Source organism: Phalaenopsis equestris, unplaced genomic scaffold, assembly GCF_001263595.1.
Source record: "Phalaenopsis equestris unplaced genomic scaffold, ASM126359v1 Scaffold000098, whole genome shotgun sequence".
Lineage (NCBI taxonomy): Eukaryota > Viridiplantae > Streptophyta > Magnoliopsida > Asparagales > Orchidaceae > Phalaenopsis > Phalaenopsis equestris.
In genome coordinates this window covers 1,100,258-1,112,928 of record NW_018164540.1, presented here as the reverse complement: position 1 = coordinate 1,112,928, position 12,671 = coordinate 1,100,258, and the positions used below count along the sequence as shown (strand labels likewise).

At 32.1% G+C, this 12,671-nt stretch overlaps 1 protein-coding gene across 1 annotated transcript in view; it reads left to right on the top strand.

Moving 5' to 3' along the window:
- LOC110020471 (ubiquitin carboxyl-terminal hydrolase 12-like) overlaps positions 1 to 7,440 on the top strand; it is a 68,933-nt gene extending 61,493 nt beyond the window's left edge. The window contains exons 30-32 of the mRNA XM_020718585.1: positions 6,697 to 6,771; positions 6,871 to 6,957; positions 7,113 to 7,440. Of these exons, the coding sequence (XP_020574244.1) occupies positions 6,697 to 6,771; positions 6,871 to 6,957; positions 7,113 to 7,157 (207 nt within the window). The 3' untranslated portion in view covers positions 7,158 to 7,440. The remainder of the gene's footprint in view (positions 1 to 6,696; positions 6,772 to 6,870; positions 6,958 to 7,112) is intronic.
- Positions 7,441 to 12,671: the final 5,231 nt, after the last annotated feature.

Here is a 12,671-nt window from a genome sequence, read left to right as displayed (position 1 = left end):
GGGGGTGGGGGGGGGGGGGGGTTAATTTTGTCCAGCGCACAAAAACTGGACCAGCGCACCACACGCCCTCGGAGCCTATTTGTTTATGTTTGTTCTCAAAGTTTAATGTTGGGTTTTTTTCCTCTTTATGATAAAATGGTTGATAATCATACTCTTTTTTAACCCTTTAGTGTTAATTACTTCATCCACCACTAAATTTTATACTGAATATTTTCCTTAAGTTTCAGAAACAACTCAACTTATGCCCATTGGTGGACAAAACAACAATTCACAAAATGTTCCCAATTATGATTGGAGTACTGACTGCAGACTTTCTGGTGGATAAAAGATTTCAGGTTTTTATGTTATTAAAAAATCTATCACAATTTTTACCTGTTGGCGAATTTTTTTTAAATCACTTCCATTGCCAAAGTTTCAGATGCGATAAACGGAGGGTTGTGTTAGATAGTCGACAATAAGCGTAAATTTTGTTAAAAATTCATAACATGAATTCTTTAAACTTGTATAAATGTTAGGGTGTCCCCTAAAAGTGACACTGTATGAATTGAATATAGTGAAAAATGTGCAAAGGTCTTTACACCGACACCCACATGTAATATCAAATAAGCAAAGATTCTCACATTACGGACGAATGCGGGTAGAGAGCTTAGTCCATGAAATTATTATTAGGATATGATCTTGAAATATAGATACTCTCACATTTAGATTAATGAAATTAGTTGATATTATGATTTATGAGAAGATAAATATCTTTTGTATTCAAGATATTAATTTGGTTGGAGAAAAAATTAAAGAGATTGATAGCTTAGGTTTTGAACTTGTATTCAGGTAGAATTTGCACTAAAAATGGTGTAGGTGTAATTACAGATCAGAGTTTGAAAGATAATGCTATAAAAATTAATATAATTGGAGAAATAATTATGGCCCTTAAGATTGTTATTGATATTAAAATTTTTAATGTTATAAATGCTTATACTCCTCAAATAGGTTTTAATATAGGTTCTAAAAAAAATTCTAGAATGACTTAGAAGAATTAATATAAATGATACATCTTGAAGAAAAAAATTTAGTAGAGGAAATTTAAATGGACATGTTCGTAGAGTGTTAGAATATTTTAGAAATTTTTTTGGTGGCTACAGTTTTGAAGTGATTAATGAAAAAATTAGAATCATATTAGATTTTGATTTTGCGTGTGATTTTGTTATTGCTTATATTTTATTTAAGAAAAGAGATGAACATATTATTACTTATAAGAACAGATCTAATAAAAGACAAATTGATTATTTTTCTTAAGTGAAAATCGTTGATTATAAAGAATATAATGTTATTCCAAGTAAAAATTTAAGTACTCAACATCGATTTTTTAATTATAGATTGTAAGATAAAGTGTTGTATTATAAATGATGTAAGAAATCATTTTCATAGAATTGATGAGGCACATAAAAGAAAAAAAAATTAATTTTCTGAATATACTTCAAGATTTTAAGATTTGGGATGTCCATGAAGTGAATTCTATGTGGGATAAAGTAACAAACACTTTTAAATAAGTGACAAAATATGTACTTGGAGAATCAAAAGAAAAAGTTTTGGTAAATGAAAATAGTTGGTGCTGAAATAATAATATCTGAGAAAAAAATACAATATAAGAAGTTATCCTATACAAATTTGTTCAATTGTAAAAGCTTAGAAAACCAAGAAAAATATAAGGTGACCTGTAGGGCGTCTAAACGAACGATTCACGACGCTAAAAATTCTGCTTTTAGCGGTTTTTATAAGCGATTAGATACTAAATAGGGTGAAAAATATATGTATTAATTAGCTAAATAATGAGAAAAAAAATTAGAAATTTAATTCAAGTAAGGTGTATTAATAAAAAAATATTTTTCTTGGAGAGATTTAATATAGGTGGGTGAGCTATTTTGATAAATTTTTTAACAAAGTTTCTTAAAATACAATCGACCTTAGTAATATTAATATCATTAATAATAATAAAACATTTTATTTTTACTTTTGCATTAGTGAAAAATAAGTTGAGGGGGCTTTAAAGAAAGTCATGGGTGGAAAATCGGTATGGCATGATGATACCTCAATCGAAATGTGAAAATATTTAGGAGATATTGGAATTTCTTGGCTCTAAACTCTTTAATGTTATTTTAGAAAATAAAAAGATGTATGAGGAGAGGAGGACGAGTATTTTGGTCCCCATTTTAAAGAATAAAGGGGATGCACAACAGTGTGCAAACGATAGAGGAATTAAATTGATGTGTTATACTTTAAAATTATAGGAGAGTGCAATTGAACATAGATTAAGATGTGATACAAAGATTTCTCATAATCAGTTTGGATTTATGCCGGGCAGGTCTACTATGGACGTTATGCATTTTTTGAGAGGTTTGATGGAGAAGTACAAAGATAATAAAGAGGATCTACATATGATTTTTATTGATTTAGAAAAAGCTTGCGATAAAATTCTAAGAGAAGTCCTTTGGAGAGTTCTAGAGAAGAAAGGTTTTGATATAAATTATGTTCAAGTCATTAAAGATGTGTGCTAGAATTATTACTTGTGTTCGAATAGGAGGGTTGACCAAGGATTTTTCTATTTCAGCTGGATTACATCGAGGGTCGGCTTTAAGCCCATATATTTTTGCTTTAGTTATGGATGCTCTTACTAAACATTTACAGGAGGATGTACAGGATGTACCTTGGATGTACCTTGGTGCATGTTTTTTGCTAATGATATCCTTCTTGTGGATAAGACTAGAGAATGAGTTCAAGAAAATCTCGAATTATGCAGGCCTACATTGGAGTCTAAAAGCCTTGGTTTGAGTAGTGCATGAAATATAATTTTAATAGAAGTAGCTCTAGTCACAGAGTTTTAATTATGGGTGATCAAATCATTAAAATGTTTGAAGGTTTTTGATATCTCAGTTATATTTGTCAAACTAATGGTGATATAGATAGAGATGTTATTAGTAGAATTCAAATTGATTGATTGACGTGGAGGAATGCATGGGGCCTATTGTGTGATAGAAAAGCGTCGCTTAGAGGAAAATTTTATAAGATGGCGATGAAACCTGTACTGCTCTATGGCGCAAAATGTTGGCCTTTAAAAGAGAGGCATAAAACAGATTTAAGTGTTGCTGAGATGAGAATGCTAAGGTGGATGAGTGGTTTGACACTTAGAGACAAAATGCGAAATGAATATATCCGCGATAGGGTTGGTGTATCTCCAGTGGCGGACAAGATTAGAGAGAGTCATCTTAGATTGTTTTTATACATCAAACGTCCATCATTTGATGATCCTGTTAGGAGAGTAGATGTTTTAGATTTGACTTATGTTAAGAAAGGTTGAGGTAAACCTAAAAGACTGGGCTTATTGTATAAAAAATGATTTTAATCTATTAGAATTAAATGAAAATATCATGTATAATAGGATGCAATGGACAAAAAAGATTTATTTAACCGACGTCACTTTGTGGGATAAAGGTTTGTTGTTATTGTTGCATTTGTAGTTATTTTTGCTATTTTATACTTTTTTTTCTCTGTCTTGATAAATTCCTTTATGCACTGATATCATTATATAATTACTATATTTAATTTTAAAAAAAAATGCTAAATTTTTCAGTACTTTAAAGCAAACTTAAGAAAGGGAATTTTAGTTTGAAGAATGGAAGACTCAGCTAAGAAGCACACATGAAAAGTTATAGACCTAGTTCAAGTAATTACCTTGTTATTAGCTTTTCATGGTAGGAATTGCCTAGTATACCTTTAATATAGTATATAACATTTTAAATCATCTCTCTCTCTCTCTCTCTCTCTCTGGCATTCTATGTTAGACTTCACGAAATGTAATGTAAATCAGATCAATTTTTACTTTTCTTGCTTGTCATGAATTTCTTACCAAAACTAGATACAAGAAACATCTGCTTCCTTCTATTTCTGGTTCTTGCATTGCAAATGCATCATGATTTTTAAGGTTTAGTGTGTGTGTGTGTGTTTTTTTTTGTGTAATATCTCATCTTAGCTGTCAATCTTTATTAATATCATAGGATGATTCATATTATTATGTTGGTAATTCATTACCTGCTTCATGTCATTTGCATAATATGCATAATTGACATGATATTTGTGAGGAATTAATTGTTGATTATGTAAAAAATAAGTTTCTTATTGTAAATATGATAAATATATGAAATTCAAATCAGGTGATAAGATAATAGTATGTCTGAATTCTAAAGTATTTGCTACTGGGACTTTCAGGAAATTAGCCATAAGAAAGGTGGGGCTGTATAAATTCATACGGTGCATTTGACGCATGCCTAACCTTTTTTTAAAAGCTTGTTGCTTTTCCATTAAATTTCTCTATTTTCTCTATCTCCTATTAAATTCACATGCAAGATTTTACCAGATGGTTCTTTAACTCTTGCTATAACTCTTATTCTAAAAACTATCTTCTATGTACAGATTTTTTTTTCTTTTAATGATATGTCTGAAATCTTAAACATTTGCTACTGGGACTTTAAGGAAATTAGCCATAAGAAAGGAGGGGCTGTATAAATTCATACGGTGCATTTGCACATGCCTATAAATTTAAAAATTATGGGAAACATAGTATTAGTCAGTATTAATATATCTGAACTTATTTAAAAGCTTGTTGCTAATCCATTAAATTCTTCTCTATTTTCTCCATTTCCTATTAAATTCACATGCAAGATCTTACCAGATAGTTCTTTAACTCTTGTTATAACTCTTGTTCTAGAAACTATCTTATATGTACAGATTTTTCCTTGTTTTATTGGTTAATATTAGAGGTATCTTGTGCATTATCTTAAAAGATATCTATTGGATAAATACAAAATGCGTAATTCATAGCAGCCAAATTTTTTCAAATAAAACAAAATGATGCAAACCTATAAGTTTATATTCATCAGAAATTTAATTTGTGTGCCTTAATCTTTATTTAGTTGTCTCTATATCAATTTCTTTATTCCTTTTCTTTCCTCCTCTAAACCATGCCTATGATGATGACTTTTATTGAGAATTGATTGTGCTCCCTAATTTTTGTGACGATTTATTTTGATTCCGTGTTAGTTTGGTCTAACTGTTAACTCCTTGTTTCAACACAGATCCAACTCTTTATCGTAGCTGAGATCACAATTCTTTTGGGTTGATTTTTTTTATTTTGTTTCGCACATTCTATGCTTTCTATATCTACTATATCCTTTATTTCCTCTGTAGTTGTTTTTGGTTCTGCTATTGTAGCTCTTGCCGCTAATGTACGAAAAACTTTGTTGTTACCTTCTGATTTATGTATTGTTCCTATGCTTTTGTTTGGAATTGTACATCTGTTGAAGGTATGTTCGCATTCTTGTGTTTGGTTGCTTCTTGTTGTCGGCTTCGTCCCATGTTCAGCTCTCTTTATTCTTTTATTGCTCTTCGTGATGTTCCTGCTCGGGATTTGTTTCTATGTGCTGCTCTGGCAATGTAGAAAGAGCATGAAATTTCCTGGAAATGGGATTCTTATATGCGGAGACTTTTTTCTGCTGTTATGGTAGAATTTTGTGAAACACAGTCGATTTTAAATATATATTTTATTATAAATAGGTCTCTAGACATGTAAAATTCAGAGTTACTTAATCTTATGTGTGTTCTTGAATGTGAATTCTTAAGCATGTTGCAAGTGTTGAAGACAGTAATTCAGAGTTACTTTGAAATTTATCTTTACGATGACTAAGTTTTGATCAAGTCTATTTCAATCTGACTTTCTTTCATGTGATATGAACCCTAATTATTGTGTTGTTCTATTGAATATTAAATTATTTTCCATAATTAAAGGGTTACGTTATTTTTAAATTATTGTTTATTTTACGTGTTTTGTTATTTGCATCAAAAGAGATGCATTTTGTCGAGCTAAAAATTGGTCGATTATGAAATTTTGATGTTTATTTTTTCTTTTTTTTTTTTTTTTTTTTTTTTTTTTTTGTGCTTACCATCATAAAATAGTTAAGAAAAAAAAAACCTTATTCTTAAGATGTCTTATATCATGCGTTGTTTTTAGTCCTTTTTTTGGGCCATTTACATACATACCACATAATTCTTATGAATTGGCATATCTAACGCCTAAACATCATTATTACAAGCATATCACTTAAATCTTTAACATCATGTCAAAAATACTACCATCACTTTCTTTTTAAAAGTGAAATGCACCTTTTTCATGCATAAATTTATGACTCCAAAGTGTTATGAGTGTAATATCAAACTTTGGGTGTTAGATATGTAAATACACTAGAATTGTGTGGCATGTATGTAAATTTCTCTTTTTATGTTTTGAAATTCTGTTATCTTGATATCTTTCCCCAGTTCTTATTTTCGCTATCCAGAACTTGTTTTTCTTCTCTGCTCATTTCCCTTCATGAACATCTTTCTTCCCTATTTCCTTCCCGTTTACCCCGCTATGGCAACAAATATTCTATTTCTTATAGGTTCGATGCATTCTTGGCGGTCAAAACTCCCAGAACGCAAAATCTTTGTTTTCTTTTCCCTTGTGTTTTATAGGGAAGGTCTATAATGCTAGAAAATTGCAAGTGTTTGGTGGTTTTTTTTTTCTGTTATTTAATTTTACTCCCTTGTTATTTGGGGATGTTTGTTTATATTCCACTGGATAAAGCTAATTTTTCTTTTTTTTTGCATCAGTGGAAATTTGCTTGCTTGGCACTAGGCCGACCTGAATATCTTCAAGATTCTGATGTTGTCTCTGTTCGTTTTCAGGTATGCATGCTGCTTACATCATTTGATTTACTTTTAATTTTGTATAATTTTCTGCATATTTATTTTTATCTAAACAATTTCATTTGTATTCTTTTTCAGAGAAGAGACGTTTATGGAGCTTGGGAACAATGTCTGGGATTGGAACACTCAGATACTTCCCCAAAGAGGACTTACCAAGTAAATCAGGTAAGGCCACCACTTCCCTATTAGTTCTAATATGTCTTTTCACTCTTACCCAAGGAGGTATTTTTCTGCATCATTCCTCAGGCACAACAAATACTAATGGTTTTATCTTTTTTTTTTCTTCCATCTCACTGGCTTTTTATCTTTTTCTTATGCAGAATCGTCACAGCACATTCGAAAAGCCTGTGAAAATTTACAACTAGCTAATTACGTAATTCCACAGAATCATCTGCCCTTTTTACCTGAATATTTCATTAATTCAATCCAGGGTGGGAGATTTTGGTCCATAAAAAAAAAAAAAATAGCTGCTCTGAAACAAACTTGCCTTTTGTCCCACTTTATTAGTATTGTTGTGTCTGGAACTTTTGAAATGCCTCAGGAGCGCCATTTTTGTTTTTTGAGGCTGGATTGGTTTGGTTCTCGGTTTCCTGAGTATCGTTTAGCAGAGGAGGTATAGATTTTCTGATTAATTTCCTTGGCCTCACAGCAGGATATTGGCTTTCGTTTTCACTGTAATTTAGCCCATAAGAAAGATTTTGTTTTAGGAGATGTATAAATAGGCATAATAGCTCGGTTGGACGAATATATTCTCTTATTAATTCTTGCATTTGCCTGCCCATTTTTCCCGTTTCTTGTTAAAGAGGGTTGTATAATGTGGTGGTGATTGTCGTTGAAGAATTTTGAGTTATTAATTTGTGTAAAAGATACATGGCTCTACCCGCCTTGTTTCTTTCTTCTTTTCTGAAATACCATCTTTTATTTGGTTTGAACACTTTTATAGAGCCATTCGCTTGTAGCTGATGGTTGTTTGGTTGTAAGTGATTCTGCTCTAATTATATTCAATAATGAATGTGCAGTTATTTCACAAATTTGTACTTAGTTATTTTGATTAACAACGGCAGAATATTGGGGAATATTTTTAGGGTATTACAACAAGTAAATGAGGAAATTTACATACAAACCAATGATTCTTATGTATTTACATGTGTAATACCTGACCTTTCATATTTACATTTATAACACTTTAGTGTCATAGACCTATGCATGAAAATGTGTATTTCTCGTTCGAAAAGTCTGCAATAGTGAAAATTTTTTTTGTGATTTTAAAGATTTAAATGCTGTGAATGTAAATATGAAAGTTTAGATGTTAGATATGTAAATAGAAATTGTGTGGTTTGTATGTAAATGCCTCTTGAAATTGTTACGTGTAAATTGTATACATACCAAACAATTCTTATGTATTTACATATCTAACACCCAGTTTGATTGTTATGCTTATAATATCTTGATGTCATGTACATATGTTCAGTTTTATAATGAGATGTCATATACACATGTTCATTTTTATAGTGATAGAGTGGGTGCTATTTTTTAGAATATGCATGTTATGAATGTTTGGGTGTTAGATTTGTAAATACATAAAATTGTGATATGCATGTACATGCCACATATTCATAAAGTTTAATTCAAGGAAATAAGTGAATATCTTTTATAATATATATTTTAATTCATTCATTAAGTATTATCTATTCATATAGTTTAATTCACTTATTTCCTTGCAATATCTTTTATAATATAAAATAAATTTTAAAACATATTTCACCTGTTTGGGGCAGCTTATAAGTGCGGGTAAAGTTTTTAAAACACCGTCTAACTGTTTTCCACTGTTTGGAAAACAGGTTTTGACGGTTTATCTGAAAACAAAGTTGAATTTTTATACTAAATGCAGACCGCGGGTCGAATCTCACGGGTCTCCTGCGGGTCGTGTTTTAGGATAAGTTGTTTATCTAGGTAATTACAGGTTGTCCCATGTGTTGAATATCTATGCCATTTGGGGTTTTCCACGCTTCATTCCATCATCTATAGGCTGCACATGGATGTCCGGTACTAATAAGGTTCTCTGACTTCGCTCTATTCATCACGATATGATGAATTTTTAGTAATGTTGGATTGTGGCGAGTTAAAACATGCCAAAAGTATAACTAAGCTTCATTGAATTCTAGTTGATTCATGAAACAATGGAAGTGTAATTTAGTAGATTAAATGGACATCCAACATCCATTTTAATATTCTAGGCATTTAAATGGAGGGCGATAAATTCATTCACCCGAACGCATATGTACATATGGCATCTTAAATTCTTAATACAATTATGCAATATGGTAGAAACGAACTAGTCAGATTAAATAATGCCATATTTTAATTATTTCATTACTATAATTTTTAATTAAATCTTTGTTACATCAAGATTAATATTAATGTGCATGCATAACTAAAGCAACAGAATGCCAATTGCAAATTTTGTCAATGTATGGTGTCATTCAAAGATTTAATATATATATTAAATTGTAGCAGATTATTTGTTTATTTCTATTACATTGTATCTCATTTTAGTCTTAAAATATATCATGTATGAAAAGTTGGTTTATTGGGTATCAAATCAGAGGATATAAATCCAATCTGAAGGTCATATTACTATTTAACCTAGCATTATTATTGTTGAACTATAATCAAAATATTGAAACATTTATGCTTATATAGCCCAACCTATAAAGTGTTATAAATTTTTCATTGCCAAATTTGTCCCCTATAAATTACATGTCTTGAGCTTGACACAATTTGATTAACATTTGGTTTATTTTTTAAATATTCTGAATAATTAATTAATTATATTAAATAAGCAATTTATAATTATCAGATGCCTCTATTTAAAAATGCACTGATTAACAAAATCTTTATAAAATTAATCTAAACAAGCATTCTAGAATATGAAAAATATCTAAAATATATTGCATCCTTTAGTTTGATTTTTGTTTAAATGCCCAGCTCATAATGTTAATACATATATATATATATATATATCTTAATCTTTTGGACATAATTATCATAATATTATCGATGGTTCTAGGCTTAGAGCTTCCATGATAATGGTTATTTCCATGTAATTATGCATGGGAACTTCTTTGATAATTATGCAATCTTCCTTGGTGACTATCATATTTTAAGATTTTATTCTTCTCCTCTTAGGAAACAATGCCCTCTGCTGATTTAAGATCTTTTTCCATAGTACAATTTTCCCTATGTGTTATCCTCTTAAATATCTCAAGTAAATGAGGATGCCAATGCTTATTTTTTCCTTACTAATATTCTCATACTTAAAAGAAGGAAGACGATGATCAGCTATTATACATATATATTCTTCTTCTTAAACAACAAAAAGTGAGTGAAACCAACTTCCTCCCAAAAGAGGAGAGGTTTTAAATAAGTCAGATCTGTTTTCATAGGCATCATTCTTCTCGGTTAACTTCTTCTCCTTATCAGCTCAAATTTACTTTTTATGAAGTCTTCTATTCTTATTTATTTCTTAAGTCTTGGTTAGCACAATTGTTGTCATGGAAGATGAACCAACTTCAAATATCGATGGGTCATTACAAACTTCACCTAATACTCAACTGATTTCTCATCCATCATTTTAATAGACCTAAGAATTTTAGTGACTTAAATGACTTGATGAGTTTTTTTTGCTTCCTCAAAAATATTTTGAATAGCAGAAAAACAGTCACAACTTGGGAACAGTCAATATTTCTCTTCTTTAAGAGTAAGAAATCTTCTTTAGACTTAAAGTCGAATTCCATATGGAGTTCTTTCTCATCGAAAACTTGGGGATCTACCATAGAAAAGCTAAGATCATCAGATGTCTTCTTCAAATAATCAAATCCCATTAAAAAATTAATGACAATGCTGAGATGAAATGGATTAAGTGATAGGCTTCGTCCATTTTAAAAGGAGAAAATCAGCTTAGGGAACGACAACTTTCATGTAGTGGGGATACAAGGAAGGATGTTAATAAGAAGGTCATCCTCAAATATATGAATTTTAGTGAATTTAAGAAGAAACTCATTCAAAAGGGAACTCAATTCAAAAATTGAATTCAATCGGTAAGAGTCCTAAAGCAAGCTTATTAAATAAGGTTCAAATGAGAAGTTAAAGGACTCAAAGTTTGATAGATGAAGCCATTCCATGACTTGATGAATGGAATGTCCCATGAGAAAGAGATAGGTAATCTGATGAGAATATAATCGCATACATCTCATACAAAATCTATGGTTGTGCCTTTGGTCTTTTCCCCTGAAGAATCAAGCATCATTACTAAAGGACCGGACCCCCTGTCTATTGCTCCATGGCTCCAGAGGAAGAAAACCACCACTCTGTTCGTTCGCGTTCAGTGGAGGGAAAAAGGTCAGGGAATCAACACCCTTCTGAAGTGATTGACAACAGTAGCCCTGCATATTCGGCCTGCAGAGCGGCTACTGTTGCTGGGGCGAACTCCACAGAGTCCTTCGTCGACCCACCATCCTGGCGGTCCTCCGACTCGACTGATTCATCTACATTGGAATAATATAAAAAAATTATTGAGAACCATCAACTAAGGAAAGTCTTACATATTCATAAATCTATCTGTAGAAGAAATGTCTTAAAGAGCTTCTCTTCCTCTCACCCTTACGTACCTCTACCATCCTACAGTGGTGGCTAAGGAGAGACGATGATCGCTCCTCCCACCAGCTCATTTTTTATCACCTTAACACCTTTAGCGAGTAGGTCTCGCTTGCCCTTGACACTTACACCCATGCCAGACTCAAGGTCAAGACCCCCTAACGAGGGACTTTCGACATTCACCCTCGAGATCTCTAGATGAGTCAACTTGAGCAGCTAACGAAGGTTCAAGCCTCGATCGTTTCCCTTTCTTAACCTCATTCTTCTTCACAGAGGTCGAGGGCCCATAGCCCACCTTGCCAAGAACTCTAGGATCCACGGCGATCTGGCTCAAATCATCATCCATGACGCAACTCGATTAATTAGGAAAAATGATAGCGATGGATGACATGCCAAGCCCATGACTCTATTTATAGAGCATGTTAGGCATAAAATTCAAAGAAAAGTTAATTACTGAATTATGTTTCGTGTTTTTAACACCACTGATTATTAAATAGTTTCTCTATCTTTTCGTAGCTATCACTGTCAAGAAGCAGGAAAACTCGGGAACTGAAATTTATATACTAGAAGTGCTGACACGAATCTCAAAGCAATCGAGCGGCCCATGATAATGGCTGGATAATATATGTATTGTAGCAGAAGAGCACGATCTGAACTGTTCATTCAACGACCAATCGCCCGATCAGTGTTAATCGACACACAATGGCGAGAGGCTCAATCGACGAACCACGCCTATAGCCCTGACTGCCCAAACTTCATATAAGGGCGTCTGATCGCAACCGGTCGACTCACTGCCTTTCGACAAGCACGATTGTCAATCGACTGGTTGCCTCAGTCGGCTGAACCCAAGCGAGTCGACCAGCTGATACTGTCATATTCAAACTCAAATTGTAACATATATTTGGTTTAATATCAGCACAAATAATCGCATTATGGGTGGTTTTCAAAACCGCTCCCATCTTTCTGTAATCGCACAAATACAACACTATAAATATGAGGCAAAAAGATGAATAAAAAGTCTTTTTCCCCGGTTTCACTACAAAATTTTACCTAACTACTCTCTCTCTCCATCTTCCTCTTCCTCCTTCCCCCGAATCTAACTCGTGCGACGCATCCACAAATGATAATTTGAAATTCAACACTCATCAATATTATCTATAAGATCATAGCACATCAAAGGGTATTTCATTATTATATGATTACAATAGGCATCATTCTTCTCG